The sequence below is a fragment of the Drepanopeziza brunnea genome, assembly GCF_022702325.1.
Source record: "Drepanopeziza brunnea f. sp. 'multigermtubi' strain 214-2 chromosome Unknown ctg15, whole genome shotgun sequence".
NCBI lineage: Eukaryota > Fungi > Ascomycota > Leotiomycetes > Helotiales > Drepanopezizaceae > Drepanopeziza > Drepanopeziza brunnea.
Window position 1 is genome coordinate 1,412,152 of NW_027094078.1, and position 18,733 is coordinate 1,430,884.

Genomic DNA, 18,733 nt, shown 5'->3' on the forward strand with positions numbered 1-18,733 from the left:
GCTATTCCCATAACTTCCGGATCTATAGTACATATCTCTGATAGCTCAGCTTATTTATCTAATACCTAGCATCGTCCCTCACGAAAAAAGCTTAGGTTGAGCTTTTAAGAATTCAATTTACTTTTTTGGCATCATACTAGATAGACACTACTAGACACAATGTTTGCTCTTGTATCGGGTGATGTTAGGTCACGTGGTTGGTAAGTGAAGGCATCACTTGATGGTGTCAAGAAGATATAACTGCCACCAACTAGTGATTGAACGTCAAAGTGATATCAGTGATCAAAAGTGTATCCTGTTCATAACAAACAAGACACAGAGTCTTCTTCTCTTAGCAAAACTTTGTGGTTTTATGTGCAAATAAAGTAATTATTTTTTTTCTCTCTGGCAATAGCTGTGGTCGGAGAGAATATGATCACGGAATTACACGAGTCCTGCGTCTTGGAGTAAGGGGCATTCTGCCATGAAATTAACTAAAAATTGATGCTTATAACAAAGTGGTATCAGATCATTATAGAATGAAGCGTTGTAAATTCAAGTTGTGTTACAAGAGTAAAAGGTAAGGAATAAAACTTCGCCAGAGATCGCCAGCAGTACAACTAACTACCCAGGATATTAAATCCACCAAAGCTACATTTTTCACACGGCCAGCGCCCAAGGTCACGGCCAATCGCCAAGTTCCTTCCAATACCAGGCTTTCCAACAGTACAGTTTTCTTACAGTAAGGTGTTTCGCGTTCCCCTAAATTTCCAACTTGTCCACCCAAACGTCCAACTCGCATCCGGGCCTTCCAAGCGAAGTACTTCTGCACTCAAGCCAAATTCCTCCATCATCAGCATAACGGCAATATTATATGTTCTCGCCTCCACATACAGAAATTCCATAGGCATTTCTTTGAACCAGTGGTCAAAGGCGGCCTCGCATGCTTCCTTCATGTACCCTTCCTGGGCCAGGGTGTGGTGTATCCGATACGAGACCACATTTCGGTCAGCAGGAGCGATTTGTAAAAAGCCGATGACTTCTCCTTCGGGGACGGCTAGGTCTCCGTCCCTCGCTTTTCTGGCTAGGATCAGGAAGAGTTGGAGGGCGCCTAGCTTTTGCCATTTAAGCATTGTCTCAGCGTAGTGGTCGGGGGAGTGGACCCATAGCTCGTTTATGGTGGCATATTGAAACCCTTCGTCAGGCTCGGGAGTTCGGAGTATGAGACGCTGGGTGGAAAGGCGGACCATTGTCGTCGAAGTAGGTGTCTTGTCCTTCCAGGCAGGCATTCAAGTAAAAGATTCTTAGTATGGATGAAATGTCACGGCCGGAGAGCGGGTTTTTATGTAGACGATGCCCACGGGTTTCGAGTATGTGGCATTGTGATTAACTATCGTTGAATGATCCCACATCTCTCGTTGACGTGGAAGTAGGAGTAGGAGTACATGGGGTGTACAGAGCTCTCGGGCAGTCGTGGCTGTGAATCACTCGCTTTCTGTGTAACTCGCACCCGTTCTCGTGCGTAACCCATCGTGGAAACTTGTCATCCGCGAGATAGCATGAACGTAACTTTTTAATATAACGAAGGCCTCCAGTAAACTCTTGCTGGAGATTTGGGACTTCGCTGAGGAGATGAGAGCGAGTGGAACATGCCGGATAGTCGAGGCCATTGAGCTGCGTTGTCTTGGGAGCGGAAATCAGTAGCCAAGCCTGAGTACTGAGGACGAGCCAGAGGCTATTGGTTATTCATTTACTCCAAACGAATGAAGTTCTGTGATAGAATTCCGCAAGGCTGGCACAGTTGTCAGGGCAGTGAAAATTTTGGTCTGTTGCGCTCTTTCGAACTTCAACATTGTGACCTAGTCTATAGTAGCCTGCATCCGATATTTTTCTTGCGTCTACACCCTCTTGATTTAGCAAGCAACTCTCGTTCGAGGATTCCTGCAGCCCGCGCCCTTCGAGTCGAGAGCAGCTGCAACAGAAGACGCCTTCCCGGATCTCAACCTCGAAGACCCCATCGTATAGGTATGAAAGCACATCCCCTCAATCAAAACTGACTTTCTAATAACCTTCTGCAGGAAGAAAAGCCTATGATTGTGTTGGGAAACCTGTCTTCCGGCCCAAGTACACCACGTTTTCTTCCACTCCCTGAGCCTGAAGGATTCGGTTCAAGGCCATATTCATGCCCTCAGTGCTTGAAGCAATTTCCCTCAAGAAGTGGATGCAGAAACCATTTCGTGAGCAGAAACCGAGTCTGAGCTCTTCGAAGAACAGTTCCGTCGCTGTGACGGGCCCGTCGAGCGAGGAAGAGCTAACATAGTGACAAACGAACCTCGGAGACTATCATTCAAGACTATAGATGAGCTGTCGAGGAGCTGAAGCCGAAAGAAGGGTCCAACAAGCCTCGATCGAATAAAGGGAGTATGGTCGAGAAATCGAGATCAGAAGAAAAGCATGAAGACAAGAACGATGCACATATAAAGTTGAAAGGATGTGGGGGCAAAAGAAAGGCGAAGGGCAAAAGGTGATTGCAACAATAATTGAGATTGGAAGGAGATAGTTGTGAGAAGAAGAATTATTGGCATCTTCAAAGTAAAACTGGAGGTCTGGAATGAGGGTAGCGGCCGACTTGATTCGGCGTAAATTCTCACTCTTCCATTTGTCAATCAGGAACTTCCGAAGCACCTTGTAGACAAGGAAAGCTTGGAGCTGGCGTTCAGATGCACTGGCCTTACATGCTCTGTACGTCGAGACCAGTGATATCCGGAGGTTCTCTAATATTATTTCCTGGCTGGACTTGTATTCGTTGATCTTTGAAGCCATTTCTCAAGGACATGGGAAGAAGAAGAGTTCTCCATGAGCCATGAGGGAGCCGATGTACGAAGAGCGAGTATTCAAGGGTCCAACATCGGAGTTCAGTGAGGCGTAGCATCCGTGGGTCTCAATGTAGCCACACATTAGCACCTGCAAGATTTTGGCAGCACTTTCCCATGCAAAATAACTCAGAAGCCATTGCGAGATCTTTGCAGCAGACCCCTCCACAATTGTAGAGATCCGTCCCTCAATTTCTTGTACACTTCCTCTACCGCCTCCACCCTTTTCGGGTCAGGCCCTGACGGAGCTTTCCTTACACGCCGGATATTCTCTCGCAAGTGCAGAGAGCAGCATCCTGAGTCGCTCCATGGGGACCATTTGGGAACGGCAAGGCAGTCGATCGAGAATAATCGATTTCTGGGAATAGGAGCGAGTTGGGAATCTTAACGGAGTGCCGCGGCTGGGACTTGGTCAACTTGAGTGCAACTTCAACTTTCCCAGCAGAACACCGCACACCTCAAGTATCTTTTCAGGGGAGTTTGAAAATGAACTCAACGGTCAAACATCAACATCCTGGGGATCTTGCACGAGGTTTATGATGTCTGTAGATGGCAGATGCTCACGGAGTAGTGCAACGCGCTTGTAAGGCGGCTGATGCTTTGGACTGAAGGAGTGCCAAGGTGTGGTGTCAAAGAACGCGAGTGACAGCAATAAATCCGGGGCTGCGCTAAGGACCTTTCGCGACTCTTGCAAATCATTGCCATCATTCGTCATCAAGCCTACAACTTCGCTGTGATGCAATACAATAAGACATTTATCGTTCTTCTTGTCACCATGTCACAATGAAGAGGGGAACCTAATGGAGAGAACGGCTTTTTATATTGCTAAGGACGCTTAGGCTTAGCTTACTAAGCGTTTTCTCTATCTTAGCTACTTCGTAGCCGCTGTATATTAATCAAATAGCTTATTCGGTTGATTAAGCTGGCTCCAAAAGAAGACTACCTAATAGAAAGGACGGCCTAGACTGCTTACCTAAGCTTCGCTTTTAGCTACGCACTTCGACCTTAGAGTCGAGGGCACATAAACTAACTAACTAACCAACTAACTAACAGAGGACGGTAGGTAAGTTTACAAAACATACTAACTATAGAGTCGATGGTTTTAAATAATGCTTCAGGCGAGGTTCGCTCCTAATTTGGGGTGGCGGCCGCGTCGACCGCTAAGGCTCCATCCAACATTCACTTACAAACCCCTCCGTTCTACGTTTTACATATTCAGAATTCAGTCAAAATTCAATTCCCTCGCGAATCCTACAAGGCTGGCGACTAGTCGCAAGACGGACCTGGAAAGGCAACAATCTGTACCTTTCCCCGGAGATCAACATTGGCGACTATGTTGAAATCTAGCCCGACACAGAATTTGGTGAAGCTTGATGGAAGAACAGGAGAAGGGGGAGGCCAAGTTGTCCGGGTCGCCGTTGCGTTGGCGGCCTTGACCAGAACACCAATAAGGGTTGATAATGTGAGAGGGAACCGACCAGGACATGGCCGAACGGTAAGGGGTGGTGGTAAGTCGTTCATCCATTACTTCTTACGTCGAAGTCTCAGGGCTAAAGATCTGATAAGGTCTGAAAGCTCAGCACGTCGCTTGCATTCAGTGTCTGGCCGACGCTACGGACGCTGATACCAAGGACTGTTTTATTGGAAGCGAGTCCTTCGAGTTCAAAGCAAAACTATCCCCAGAAGCTATCAAGCGCCGGAACATCACAGTACAGGCGAATTCCGCCGCGAGCATCCTCTTGGTCTTCCAGGCCACTCTGCCATTCTTCCTCTTCGCTGGGGACGAAAGAAATTCTCCCATCACACTTACTATTCAGGGTGGCACCAATGTCAGCTTCTCCTTATCATTCGAGTATCTGGATCAAGTCCTATTGCCAGCTCTGGAGAGGTTCGGAGTCAGAGTAGAAAGAGAATTGGAGCATCGAGGCTGGTCTCATGGGAGTCTACAAATTGGATCAGCCAAGTTCACGATCACCCCTCTTCCGCAAGGAGAATCGCTCAAACGGCCTGACTGGCCATTGGAAAAAGGCGAAATTACCAGGATTGATGTTTCAATTCTCGTGCCCAAGGACATTCAGGAGCCCCTTATGAAGACCCTCAAGTTTGAGCTTGGCCTGGTATTTCCTGGTGTCGAGATCAACTTTCTCTTGGTTGATAACAGCAAACATCGTGCTAGAAATTACACACTTCTAGTTGCTCATACATCGAATGGCTTACGCTTCGGCCGAGACTGGCTGTATGATGGAAACACTAGAAACAAAAGTGCAGACGATCTTGCGGCCGAAATAGCTGCAAGAGTTGTGAACGATCTCGATGCAGAAATCAGAAAAGCGGGAGTGGTGGATGAGTATTTACAAGATCAGCTCGTGGTTTTCCAAGCACTTGCGAGTGGAGAATCGAGTATTCCTCGGACTGCAGAGGCTCTTACTTCAGACAAGGAATCATTAGACCGGACGGACGAACCCTTTGGCGACGGTAGCATGCACACAACGACTGCTAGATGGGTTGCCAGTCAACTGCTTCCCCGGGTCAAATGGATCGATGGAGGCCGTATCTGTCACGGAGCAGCTTGGAAGACATCACGAGCTGAAACTTCAATAGAAGAGCCGTTAGATGGTATGCATATCAAATGATGGTACTATTTACTCCAGGCTACATAAATCCAGCTCATACAAGCTTGTTTCCCGAGTCACTCGAAGCAACAAATCCGGTGACGTTGCTGTCCTTCATTAACCACAGATACGCTTCTGCTACTTCTTCGGCTGTTCATTTGTCAGCAAGCCAATCTCCATGCCAAAAGGGAAGTCTTACGCTTTCCAACTTTCCCCGTGAGCACCTCCGACGCGATGTTCTCGAACATCTTCTTCCTCTGCTCCTCGGACATACCCTTCCAGAGCTCGGTATCAACAGGACCAGGACTGACACAATTGACTCGAATTGGCCTCAGATCCAATGCCAAATTTCTCGTCATCCCATGCAGCCCAGCAGCAAACCCAGCAATGACACTCCAATTAGAGATTGGCGTTTCAGCGACCCCTCCCGTCGTCAGCACAATCGACGAAGCTGGACCTGGATTCAAATACTTCGATCCAACCTTAGCTACCAGTAATGGGGCAATGAATCGGATCTGTCCCGCTCTGGTAATGGCTTCGTAGGTGATGTCTTGGACCGACATTGAGGCGAGTGCATCTCCGGCGGTGAAGACAATATGGTCAAGCTTGCCGACTTGCTTGAACAAGGCTTCGATGTCTTGCTCGACGGTTGTCCTGGAGAGATCACAGGTGTACCCTGATACCTGGGCCGAGTGGTAAGAATTCTTGAGCTTTTCAACGCCAGAATTGACGCGGTCGCTGTTGGAGGAGGAGATTGTGACTGAGGCGCCGGATTCGATGGACGCTTCCGCAACGGCAAAGCCAATCCCTTACACTCAGTCAGCTTTCCAAGTTCGATTTCGCTCCTTAAAAATGTTCCATGCATACCAGAAGTTCCTCCAATTATCAGAACGTGCTTGCCGGCAAGCTTATTGTATTTCTGTTGTGGGGCCATTTTCGTCGACATGGGATACGTAAATCAGTGTTTCCGAAAACTTGATCGTCAATTTCAGGATTGATTCCAGCTTAAATACGTACTGTAGACACGTAGGTAGGTAAATACTCTGCCACCGCATTCGATTTTATATAATGGAATCCATGCGGACGTGAGGGCAAGGCCTTTCGACCGCCCCGCTGACGTCAAGACTATTTACTGCCCCCATTTCGAGCCCGAACCTGCCAAACGCATTCTTCTTGTGCCTTTCGAACGCGGTTCTGTTAGTCGTACATAGATTCAGTATTTTGGGTCGACAAGCTTTTTGCTACGGACATAGCCTTCTCAATCTCCTAACGGTCTTCCTGTCGATCCAAGCCCATATCCACATTTTCCTGTCTCTCGGCTTCATATTCAGGCCGAGTCGGGACTTCAGCTAGCGTCACAACCGTCCAAAAATCCAGACTCGATGAAGGAGTCTGACACGAAGCCAGCCAAGTTCCGTGAGGGGCTATTGGCTATGACTCGATCCACAGTAGGAGCGACATAAGGGGGCTGACCGTGTGCTATGTATCCGGCGCCGTATATATAATCCTATTAAAGAGCTCAATCTTCCGTCGCGGGGGGAAATACTTAAGGCATGAAGCTTCTAACTTCTTCAGTCTACAAGTTTTTGAGTGTAAAAAGACACGATCTAGTATCTAAAGCATCTAAAGCCTTCGTCGATCGCTAGCTAAAAGCGGGGCACTCCTCGCTTCTGACAGCCGAAGTAAATAAATAGGGAATTTGTTTTGAATGGGCTATTCAATCTCCCGACGATTTCGTATGCCTCAAATTGGACTTCCGTATTTCAGCAAAAAAAGATTGTCCCGATTTCAAATGCGGTTTCCAGCCTTTTTACGCGGTAGCGATCGGTATTCGTAATCATGACGACCGCAACGCGATGTACGAGATCCACTGGAGTTGAAGCGTTTCATCAGGCTGACATGCTTATACGTTTACCCCACAGGCGACCAAATATATATCGGGATTTTTTATTCAATATCCATCTTCTCTTTTTGGGCTATTGCGACTCGGATAGTTTGGATTGATTTGAGCACCCCGTCAAGTGAATTTGTGAGTTTTGCGTCGGCTTCAACTCCGTGACAAGCCGTTTCTTGAAAATTTAACGAAGGAATGTAGAAGGCGAAAGGCGAAAGGCGAAAGGTAAAAGTACTTTGTAGAATTGTAGCTAAAGGAAACTAGTTAAATGATTCAGATGTGTTTGTACTGGAGTTTCAGGAGAATGCTTGCATGCATGCTTCGAATAGGTCAAAATCGATTGCTACTACTGGCATGCAGTCTTTGCGGGTGGCTTAAAAGTCACCGTGAAACCATAGCACACAGGGCAGATTTTTGGTTGATCATTTCCTGTCCAATTCTTTCAGGAGTAGGATACCACATGTGGTTTCAATCAAACCATTCTCATTGTTCTTCCGCATATCGTTTACTATATCATGCCGCTTCTCTCCTTATCTCAAATAAATTTATATCAGAGCTGTGTTGCCACAAGCCCCGGACTGAGGATGCAATCACTTGAGATAATGACAGACACCTGGGATGCCGATCGCACCCTGAATGACATCCGGCTCTTCCTTCAGAATCATCATCGAATCCCCCTCGAGCCTCCCCACGGGCGCGATACCCAGCCACATCCCAGCCCGGACCAGAGATACGGAACCATCATCTTGCCTCTCCTCACTCTACCCACGGGGACCGACCGGGGAAATCTGCACTGGCCGACCGTCCAGAGCTTTCTAGAAGCTCTAACGCCACTGTTGTACACGGCATCCGAAGCTTGCCGAATTTCAGATGCAGAAAGACATGATCAAGCGCTGAGAATCGTGGGCGAACTTCTACGGGATCAGGATCCAAGGATGGGTGTTGCCGCCATCACCAGCTACAGCTGCTTCGAGACTGTCCGTCTGTCCGTCAACCTTGCTCTAGACGCGGCACCGTTGAGATCGGATCATGGCAGTCAGGTGGTTGCAGTTGCGGTCATTGGAGACTTCTCTGGGGGGAATATCGTCACGTCTTCGCCGTTGAGACGTATTGAATTTCCAGTTTCCCATGGAGGTATCTTTGTTGTTGGTTCTACGCCAGGTCCGATCTTGGTGCAGAACATGGTGTTTGAAGGCGAAAGATACCAATTGGAGTTCTTCTTACCAGATCTAAGTAGCTCTTGAGATGGATTGGCAAACTTGAATGGCTGTTACAGCAGTAAGGAATATGCGGATTTGATGAGCGCGATGCTAGAAAAGTGGGACATTATTTGTAAATTATCTGACCCAGAGCAGTATTTCATTAGCTGAGATCCGCTGTATGATACAAGAATGAAGAAGTGGAAGCCCGAAAGATTCGTGTAAGAGAGCCTAGAAGCCTAGAGTAAAAGCTAACAGAGCGCTCGGCAGTCTTCTCTCAATCTGCTCATAAGATTAGCATAGGATATCATGGTCCTTAGGACAGGCCTCCTGTTGGAGATGAGGACTTTAAGTGGGGGGAATTCTCTAAACTGTATTCGTCCTGCCGGATTCGGACCATGGTCTGAAATGAAGCCTGTCTTTGTGCCTGCGAAGTCTCTTGTTAGATATTCTTATGGAACTAAAAATCGAAAGTTTTGGAAATTTTTAACAGGAGGTGCCCTTTCAACTGCCGTGCTTGAATTTCCTTTCGTCTGTTGATATTACCCTCGCCCCCCTTCTTAAGCGAGTGGGCGGACTTGGCGGCCGAGAAACACAGATTGGGGCAATCCACTCCCCCGCATAGAAACAACAATCAAGCTCCGGCGATCCCACACTTGGCGATTCTTCAACCCTCTCGTCATTGCTTATCGCTCTAGGGAACAGGTTTAGAGAGCCGGGCAGCTGCACTTCCTGCCTCTTTCAGTCTAGCCTGCCCCTTGTCAATCTCGCTTATGGACTGCTAGCGACTACCAGCCGGGTACACCAATGCAAGTTCCCAGATTAGTGCGACAGCTCGACCTGAGCTTGATAGCAGCGGCGAGCGACAAGTGGAATGTACACAGATGGATAAAGATAATGTAATATCAGGTGGTTCCTTTTCCATTTCCGTTCCCCTCCCCTCTCCCTCCCTCATCTCCCTCGTCATCCTCTTTTCTCCACTCGAAGTCCTCGTTCCCAAAATTGAGATGTTTGTTAAGCTCTCTGTCATCCTAGGCATTGCTGCTCTCTGCCATGCTGCCCCTTCTCCTCTCAGGCATGTTCTCCACGAAAAGAGAGCAGTCGAAAGTCGAGACTGGATCAAGGGCGACAGGCTCGAGAAGACTGCAATTGTGCCAATGAAGATTGGCCTCACGCAGTCTAACCTGGAAAAGGGCTACGACTACCTCATGGATGTGTGAGTGCTTGGCTCCTCTACAAATATCTCCCCCTACTGCACGTTGTCCAAAGACCATAGTGTCGAAGCTTCCTGACAGCCAACAGCTCAGAAGCACACTCGGAGAACTACGGGAAACATTGGACTCCAGAGCAAGTGCATGACGCGTTCGCTCCCAAGGAAGAGACAGTTGCAAGCATCACTCAGTGGCTCACAGACTCGGGCATCGCGCACAACCGAATCGTGCTCTATGAAAACAAAGGCTGGATCGCCGTCGATGTGACTGTCCAGGAGATTGAGGATCTTCTCAAGGCCGAATTCTACGAACACGGCCATAGCAGAACATCCAAAATCAGGGTCGGAAGTGAGAGGTACGAATAACTTGTCATGATGCATGATTTCCATTGATCATCTTTATAGGTACCATGTTCCCGAGCATCTCACTTCTCACATTGACTACATTACTCCTGGAATCAAGCTCTCCCCAGTTATCAAGCGCACTGTTGAGCGAAAGACCAAGCGCGACTTCCACTCTGTCCATGCACCAATTCACGCCAGCGTACCAGCTGAGGAGCATTCCAGCGCCATCTCCGCTGCTGCCGCTGCTCTTCCACCTGCTCTCCAGAATTGCAGCACCGACGTGACTCCGGATTGCATTCGAGCCCTCTACAGTATCCCCGCCAACCCACCAGCAGTGCCTGGCAACTCTCTTGGGCTCTACCAACAAGGCAGCTACTTCGCCGAGTCGGACCTCAACCTCTGGTTGGCGAAATATGCTCCCCATGTGCCTCAGGGCACATTCCCCATTAACAACACTATTAACGGAGCGTCCTACTCAGTGCCCGCTTCAAGTCAATTGAACAGTGGCGAGGCGTTGATTGATATCGAGATGGCGTAGGTCTTCCGCATATTCAAACTCTAGCTCGGTGACTAAGTTGGCCAGAACCTCCTTGATTTACCCTCAGACAGTCACCCTCTATCAAACTGACGACGACATCTACGAGCCACAAGAAGTGGCTACAACCAACTTGTTCAATACCTTCCTTGACGCTCTCGATGGATCCTACTGTAACTACACCTCAAATGGGATTACTGGTGACAGCCCATCGATAGACCCTATCTACCCTCACAAGGTGCCCGGAGGTTACAATGGGACAAGACAGTGCGGCGTCTACAAGCCGGTCAGTTTCCTCCCCAAGAAAATTGATGCTCTAGACGACAGACAATACTGACACAGCTCAAGGCCAAGGTCATCTCTGCCTCTTACGGCCAAGCCGAGGCCGATCTCCCAGCGCCGTACGTCCGCCGCCAATGCAACGAGTTCATGAAGCTCGGTCTCCAAGGCGTCAGCATCCTCTTCGCCTCGGGAGATTACGGCGTTGCTTCCTTCCCCGGCGACGGCTCCGAATCAGGCTGCCTCGGCCCCGACGAGCTCATCTTCAACCCACAATACCCGTCTGGGTGCCCGTACGTGACGTCTGTCGGAGGCTCGCAGATCCGCGCCAATGGCACGGTCTACGACCCAGAGGTCGTCATGCTCGACAACCTCGGCGGCGACGCAGTCAACTTCTCTTCGGCTGGAGGTTTCTCCAACTACTTCTCCCGCCCAGCATACCAAGGTCAGTCAGTCTACATTGTCGACCCCCTCCTCTTATTCCCGCAGTCCCGAGCTCGGCAAGAGCAAGACACCAGTCGCCTCTCTCTGGATCACCGATGATGCCAGCCGATGCTCACTGCTGCCCCTCCTCCCCCCCCTCCCGCCCCCGAAACCCCGAGACGCGAACGGAACGGTCGCTCGCTGACGTGCAGATCTCCAAACCCCAAGATGGCCACGTCCAGACGTACTTCCACCGCGCGCACCTCACCTACCCCTACTACTCCGCTCTCGACACCAACGTCCAGAACACGACGGGCGTCTACAACCGGCGCGGGCGGGCCTACCCCGACGTCTCCGCGAACGGGGCCCGCTTCCCGGCCTACGTCGACGGCGCGCTCTACCACTTCTACGGCGCCTCTCTCTCCTCGCCGCTCTTCGCCTCGGTCCTGGCGCTGCTCAACCAGGAGCGCGCCCGCGCCGGGAAGGGGCCGGTCGGCTTCGTCAACCCCGTCCTGTACAGGCACGACGACGTCCTGAATGATGTGACCGAGGGCACGAACCTGGGGTGCGGCTCGCAGGGCTTCAAAGCCGTCGAGGGCTGGGATCCGGCTACGGGGTTGGGAACCCCGAATTATCCCAAGATGAGGGCTCTGTTCTTGTCTCTGCCTTAGAGATGCCATGAGCTGTTATTTTTTTCGATGGGAAGACGTTGGCACTTTGCCCCCGTGTGTGTGCGTGTACGTATAGATCGATGGATAGACAGATGGAATCTGAAATCTTTTCGCTGCTGGAAGGAACACGTTCGTATTTTCGATCGTTAGACCTCCTCTCGGTTACTATGAGCGATGAGACTTATCTTGATAATGTACCTGGAACTGACAACACGGACGAATGCGTGGCTGCTTTCTCCTGGGTTGGATTGGACACGCTCGGTTCAGTAGCGAGGGAGGAGGGGTCTCGGAAGGTGGACGCAGTATCTACGATTCTATTTATTACTTGGCTCCCTTCTTCGCATTGCATGCTTCATGTTCCATGCTTCTTTGTCTTTTTCTTCTTCCTCCTTTTTCTTCCTCCTGCTTTCCCTCTCCCTCCTCCTCGTCCCCCTTCCTCCTTTCCTCTCTCGCACAAAGTTTGTTTGTTTGTTATTCTCCACACCTGCATGCACCCCATAATCTCTCGAAACCCGGGAAGCCACCCCCGGACGGACGAAGTCCAAGCAGAAATGGAATTGTCGATAATGCCGTGACGAGAGAGAGAGAGAGAGAATCGATTCATACAGCACTTCACGGAGAGGTAGGTCGTCTACGAGCTATATCTTATCTTGACCGGAAACGAAAACGGGAAACTGAGTGTGGGAGCTGGTCCTTTTGTATTGACAACGACTACTTGGGATGGGTCAGGCCGGGTCTCTTTGGATAGTACAGTACAGAGTAACAATTATGGCGGTGGAGTCGACATGGCCCCGAATTAGCCGAATCTGTCGTTGATAGAGAGGTTGCAAGACGAAGCGAGAATGAACGAAATATCAAGCTTTATCGCTTACTAGCCTAGGTAGGTAGCTCCAGGAGAGTTTCCCGGCAGCGCATGACCCCTGGCCGCATGACGTGTACAACCCGAGACCCTGAACACTTACTTACAACACTTCGAACATCTCCAGAGTCAACAACAGCCGAGTAGTGGCTGGCTCGAGGCGAAAAACATGGCAACAACCAGAGGAGCTAATGCAGCAGCGGCTGCGGTCAGCATCTACATCCTGACATTCAACTGTGGCAAAACCGGCATCGCCGTCGACGCCTTCGCCTCCCAGCTCTTCTCGGGCCTCTCCTCCCCACAGCTGCCCGATCTCCTCGTCCTCTCCCTCCAAGAGATAGCTCCTATACCGCACTGCCTGATCGGCGGATCCTTTCTCGTGCCGTACTTCGCGCGCTTCCACGATGCCGTGGAGAGGGCTTCCCGGAGAGCGGCAGGGACGACGGACGACGCCGAGGGGAGGATCTACCAGCCGGTGGCAGCGAGGAACCTGGGTATGACGGGGGTGATGGTCTTTGCGAAGGACGGCGATGCCATCTCTGACATCGAGACTGGCGGGGTCGGGGTCGGCTACGGGGAGATGGGGAATAAAGGAGCGATGGGAGTCCGGTTTACATACCACGGCAATGGGACGTCGACGGAGCTGGCGTTCGTAGCAGCACATCTCGAAGCGATGGAATGGAATCTCGAGCGCCGGAATGCAGATTGGAAGAACATCGTTCGGGGGCTGGTATTCTCGTCGAAGTACGCATATGGTATGAGCGATGCGACATCTCAGTCAGCAGGAGAAAGACCGCTGCTTTCGATATCGCCGCGAAATGCGTCGATGTTTAAACCTACATCCCACCTCTTCTTCGCCGGCGATTTGAATTACCGGACTTCGACCATGTCTCCCTCGCCCACCGATCACAAAGATACCTTTCCGCAGCCGTATCACGGCAAGTCTTCGCCAAACCACTATTCCAAACTCTTTGAAAACGACCAGTTGAATCAAGAGCGCTTAGCAGGACGGACATGTCACGGTTTGACAGAAGCGCCCGTAAGATTCCCCCCTACATACAAGTACAAGCTCCAAGATCCATTCATGACGCCCGACGACGAGTTGTCCAAGTGGCACTGGGCGCCTCACCGGTGGCCCTCGTGGTGCGACAGGATACTCTACCTCGATCTCCCGCCCTGGGTCAAGCGCAGCCACCCAGACGCCAAAATCATCGTACGTCAGTACTCGGCCCTCCCACTCCTGCCGACTACGGATCACAGGGGAGTTGCACTTGAGGTTTCCGTCCCACTGCTGCCGATCCCGCCGCCGCGGGAGGATGAAGAAGGCGATGATCCGCGCATCAGGCCGCCGTTTGAGGTCCATGTGGACTGGAAGCGGAACCGGGAGCGGGCGCGGATGATGGAGTTGGTGGTGGGGTTTGCCATGTACTTCACGACGACGAAGGAAGGGGGTGCCATTGCGGTGGCCATGGTTGTGGGGGTGGCGGGGGCCTTTTACGCTCTCCAGACGAGCTGGGAGATGTGAAGAGGGGGAGATGGGGTTGGAGTCTTGGGAGGGGGGGTTGGGGGGTTTGTGGTAGAGCGTATGATATCCCAGGTGGGCTTTAATTAGTACTACTGCGTAACATGTGACCGTAAGCAAGGCCATGATGGCTCTGCAATAGGCCTCTAGGTGTGATTCCGAGAGATGTCAACAGCGCAGCCCAGCAAGTGGCTGTCCGTGCTATCTCTCGGCTCTGCAAGGGAGGAGGTACCGGTAGGTACGCAGTATCTGTAGCGTGAAAGCGCAGTCACGTGGATAGATAGATCGACGGTGGGTCAGGCCGTGCCTCGCCAGCCGCGGATAAGTCGAGAAGGTGGTGGTGAATCGTGATGGGGCTCTTGCGCACCGATGTTTACCCCTTCACTACTGTAGTGTTATCTTTTGCGGGTACCTGCCGATCAGGACGGGAATGGGGGAAACCGGGGATCGGGGATCGGGGATCGGAAGAGTTGATCCGTTTGATGATGAATGTTTTTGTTTGATTTGCGTGCTGGCTGGGTCCTTCCTGTTTCAATGGATTGGTGAGCGGGTGTTCTGCTGTTGCTCTTCCGAACGGATCATATGACAAGGTTCACGGGAAAAGGGGGTGGGACACGTTGACATACTACGTACGTAGTACGTAGTAGTACGTAGTAACATGACATGACATGCATACGGGAGGCGGGCTGGATGGGTTCCTCCGTACGCGGTAAGTACAGTACAGTCAGTACAGTACAGTACAGGAAGTAAGGATGTGGTCATTGGCCCGTCCCAACTGTCCCTGAGCCCGGATAGAGCTTTGGCCTTGCTTGATCTGGCCTGGCCCGGCCGTGCCCGTCTCGCGACTATGACTGGCACTAGTCCGTACTGCGTAGTATTTCGGATCCCAGTACACGGATAAATTACGTAGGATTTGCGACGGGGGATGATCATACGGTACTGGATTCGTAGTAGTATATCCATGGTCAAGGAATCGGATATTGCATATACTACGTAGTAGTACTCTCCCCATGAAGACATATCGAAAGTATAATTTTGCGAGGGATCGTACCAGGTGTTGAACCGATGGACTTAGTAGTACTACTACTACGTACAAGTACACAGCACTTCAGGGTTCATTCAAGTGTTGAAAAGTAGTAGTAGCACTACGTACTAGCACTAGTATCTTTAAGCCCGTCTGTAGTCTGTGCAATGGAGTTGACCGGGCTTTGAGCCATTCAGAAGTCACCGCTCTCCGATTTATGGGGCTCAACTGGGTCGGACGAGCATTGGCAGAAGCTTACTCTGGACAGTATGAAAAGGGGGTGGGTACCTGTAGCTGGGTTGCCACTTGGCGTGATGAGGCGGTGGGGCTTGGTGATTGCTTGCAGGAGGAAAAGAACAGAAAAAGGGATTGGTGACCGGACCGCTCGTTCGTCTCCCGTTCGTCCCCCTTTGTACAACGTAGCAGTAGGTAGTAGTAGTACTACTATGGTGCATGCACTATACTCTGTACTCGGTACGTAGTACGTAGTATATGCCGGATAGCGGTAGGGGCTTCTGTCTTGCATCCTCTGCATGTGTCCTCGACTAGTAGTAAGTAGTAGTAAATACTACTACTAGGTACAGTAGGTAGCAAATAATCTAAAATCCCACCGGATCACACCGGGGTGGATCTGCTCTGCTCTGCTCTGCTCTTACCCAATCCAATCCAATCCAATTCAATTTTGTCGATGCAACACTAATACTAACTTCAACACCAACCCAGCTCTATACTCCAAACTTCAACCTACTACGCAGGATCGCGGATGTAAAACTCCAACGGTACACCACTGCTACCGGTACTACGACGACGACGACCCTACCATCCGCAGACCACGGCACCCTTCCCTCCCCCGACTGAAACTCGGCGGACTCTTGGCCACAGCGCTTAAAGTCCCGGCCCGCAATTGACATTGGTGCCTCGCTCCGCTTCTCCACCCGACGGACCATCACAATAATCATTCCTGATCGACAACCCTTCAAGAAGCAACACTCAAAACCGAACCAGACCCAGGGCAGCACTTCTCGCTCGTCTCTTTCTCCTTCTCTCTCTCCTTCTCCTTTTCTTCCCCTTCCCCTTCTCCTGCTCCCTCGTTCGGCGTCCGTCTGCTCTCACGCCGCCATCTCCACCAGCGCCTCCAAACATGTTGACTTTCAAGAGAGCTCTGGTAGCAGCGGCCTGCCTCGTCACCATGCTCTTCCTCGTCAATCGATCCCACAGTCCCTCCCCCGCCGACACATTCACTCCCCAGACCGCCGACTCGTCACACATCGCTGCCGGCTATACCACGCAGACCGCCTACACCCAGAAGACGCCCGGGTCGAGCGGCGGCCGTATGGTCAAGGGGCACAAGCCCGGGGGCCAGCAGATCCTGAAAGACATGTCGCAGGCCTCGCTGTCCGAGAGACTCGCCTACCAGTTCCCCTACGACGTCGAGACCAAGTTCCCCGCCTACATCTGGCAGACCTGGAAATACACCCCGGCCTCGGCCGACTTTGGCGAGAACTTCAGACCGGCCGAGGCCTCGTGGACCGAGAAGCACCCAGGCTTCATCCACGAGGTGATCACAGACCAGGTCGCGGTACACCTGCTGCGACACTTGTACGCGTCGGTGCCGGAGGTGTTGGAGGCGTATGCCGCGCTGCCCCTGCCCGTGTTGAAGGCCGATTTCTTCCGCTACCTCATCCTGCTGGCCAGAGGAGGCATCTACTCAGACATCGACACCCACGCCTTGAAATCCGCTTCCGAGTGGCTGCCGGAGAGCGTGCCGCGGCAGGCGATAGGACTGGTGATCGGAATCGAGGCGGATCCGGATCGGGAGGATTGGGCGGACTGGTACTCCCGACGGATCCAGTTCTGCCAGTGGACCATCCAGGCGAAGCCGGGCCACCCGGTCCTGCGGAGCATCGTCGCGAATATCACCCAGGAGACGCTGAAGAAGCAGAAGCTGGGAACCTTGAAGGGCCTCAAGGATACCCAAGTGATTGAGTTCACGGGGCCGGCGGTGTGGACGGACATCATCTTCGACTTTATGAATGACAAGAAGTACTTTGATATGAGCAACAGCAAGCAGAACATTACCTGGAGGGAGTTCACAGGTATGACAGCTGCGAGGAGGGTCGGGGATATAATGGTGCTGCCCATCACCAGTTTCAGTCCGGGTGTAGAGCAGATGGGAGCACAAGACTATGACGATCCCATGGCTTTTGTGAAGCACGAATTCGAAGGTACACCGCCGGGCCTCCCCTCACTCGTCTCTTGCCATCAAATGACACATCTAACCAGCTACAGGTACATGGAAACCCGAGGAATTGCGACACATCGGTATCACCAACGACCCGAACGATCCCAATAATCCCGCCTATGACATGGACCGACCGCCCAGTCAGTAGAGAACGACGGCCCAAAATGGTCCGAGCCTCCTCCTTCGGACTTCACTGTATATTTTCACCAGCCTCACCAAAAGTTTTCTTCCGCATCACACGGCGTTCTTCAACATTCCAGCATGGGTGGCGTATTGCTTTCTCTGAAATGCCACGGCAAGCAGCAGGCTCCCCTCGTATCTCTCTCGCTTGTCTAATAGATATTTGGTGATGGTTGACCATCGTGGCTCGGAGAGCTCGTGGTTACGAATATAGACTAGGGTGGACGCGATAGTGCTGTCCTACCTAGCAGGTGTCTGGGTCTCTTTTATGTACTCCTCTCAGATGGCATTAATACACTTGTATAGCGATGGCTGGGATGGCTGGTTGGCGGTTGGCTTGCTCGCAGAGGGGGCGGACAGGTACATCCGAGAGAACACGAGTTTTTCAAGAGCTGAAATCTTGTTCAGATGGTTGGATTGTGGGGGGGGGGAACTCTGTTCTGCTGATTGCGCCTCTTACAGAACAGTGCGCCCTGGGTTCCTGAGCGGGGGAAGAAAGGAAAACGGCGGATCTGCAGAGGAGGGAAGTGCAGGGGATATAATAACGTAGAGAAATTAGTGATTTCATCTAATGGGAACACACGGTATAGCGTACCTCATCGACCAACTTCCGCATCCCCTTGCTTCTACTCTACGGAGTAGTTTTTATCCGACGTGAAAGGCTTGTTGAGTTTGAGTTTTTGAGTTTTGAGTTTTTGAGTTTGCGAGTCGACGTCTGCAAGTTTTGCAACGAACGCTTCTGCTCCGCTTTTGCTCCTCAGTCGATAAAGCTTGCTTGGATCTTGGTAGTCCAGTAGTACTTAGTGCAGTAGTAGGTACAAGTAGTAGGTACAAGTACAGTACGTAGTAAGCTCTTGACTTTGGATCGTCGTCGTCGGATCTATCT

General features: G+C 51.2%; 8 protein-coding genes across 8 annotated transcripts; 5 read left to right on the top strand and 3 right to left on the bottom strand.

Annotated features, from left to right (window-relative positions):
* Positions 1-716: 716 nt before the first annotated feature.
* L3040_008313 (uncharacterized protein) lies at positions 717-1,229 on the bottom strand (the record flags this gene model as incomplete). Its single annotated transcript, XM_007295391.1, has 1 exon — positions 717-1,229. One exon carries the CDS (start codon positions 1,227-1,229, stop codon positions 717-719), a length of 513 nt encoding a protein of 170 aa, XP_007295453.1.
* Positions 1,230-3,106: 1,877 nt separating this feature from the next.
* L3040_008314 (uncharacterized protein) lies at positions 3,107-3,567 on the bottom strand (the record flags this gene model as incomplete). The annotated part of the gene is made up of 3 exons (XM_066153984.1): positions 3,107-3,253; positions 3,310-3,318; positions 3,364-3,567. The coding sequence occupies 3 exons, from the start codon at positions 3,565-3,567 to the stop codon at positions 3,107-3,109; spliced, it is 360 nt and encodes a 119-aa protein (XP_066010530.1).
* A 618-nt stretch (positions 3,568-4,185) lies between these two features.
* L3040_008315 (uncharacterized protein) lies at positions 4,186-5,485 on the top strand (the record flags this gene model as incomplete). Its single annotated transcript, XM_007295390.1, has 2 exons — positions 4,186-4,360; positions 4,419-5,485. 2 exons carry the CDS (start codon positions 4,186-4,188, stop codon positions 5,483-5,485), a joined length of 1,242 nt encoding a protein of 413 aa, XP_007295452.1.
* Positions 5,486-5,519: 34 nt separating this feature from the next.
* Positions 5,520-6,398, bottom strand: L3040_008316 (uncharacterized protein; the record flags this gene model as incomplete). Its single annotated transcript, XM_007295389.1, has 3 exons — positions 5,520-5,614; positions 5,664-6,272; positions 6,332-6,398. 3 exons carry the CDS (start codon positions 6,396-6,398, stop codon positions 5,520-5,522), a joined length of 771 nt encoding a protein of 256 aa, XP_007295451.1.
* Positions 6,399-7,942: 1,544 nt separating this feature from the next.
* L3040_008317 (uncharacterized protein) lies at positions 7,943-8,602 on the top strand (the record flags this gene model as incomplete). The annotated part of the gene is made up of 1 exon (XM_007295388.2): positions 7,943-8,602. The coding sequence occupies one exon, from the start codon at positions 7,943-7,945 to the stop codon at positions 8,600-8,602; it is 660 nt and encodes a 219-aa protein (XP_007295450.2).
* Positions 8,603-9,564: 962 nt separating this feature from the next.
* Positions 9,565-12,020, top strand: L3040_008318 (uncharacterized protein; the record flags this gene model as incomplete). Its single annotated transcript, XM_066153986.1, has 6 exons — positions 9,565-9,773; positions 9,860-10,123; positions 10,173-10,646; positions 10,696-10,933; positions 10,996-11,371; positions 11,578-12,020. The coding sequence occupies 6 exons, from the start codon at positions 9,565-9,567 to the stop codon at positions 12,018-12,020; spliced, it is 2,004 nt and encodes a 667-aa protein (XP_066010531.1).
* A 1,028-nt stretch (positions 12,021-13,048) lies between these two features.
* L3040_008319 (uncharacterized protein) lies at positions 13,049-14,404 on the top strand (the record flags this gene model as incomplete). Its single annotated transcript, XM_007295386.1, has 1 exon — positions 13,049-14,404. One exon carries the CDS (start codon positions 13,049-13,051, stop codon positions 14,402-14,404), a length of 1,356 nt encoding a protein of 451 aa, XP_007295448.1.
* A 2,162-nt stretch (positions 14,405-16,566) lies between these two features.
* On the top strand, positions 16,567-17,815 carry L3040_008320 (uncharacterized protein; the record flags this gene model as incomplete). The annotated part of the gene is made up of 2 exons (XM_007295385.1): positions 16,567-17,650; positions 17,715-17,815. The coding sequence occupies 2 exons, from the start codon at positions 16,567-16,569 to the stop codon at positions 17,813-17,815; spliced, it is 1,185 nt and encodes a 394-aa protein (XP_007295447.1).
* Between the last annotated feature and the right edge of the window lie 918 nt (positions 17,816-18,733).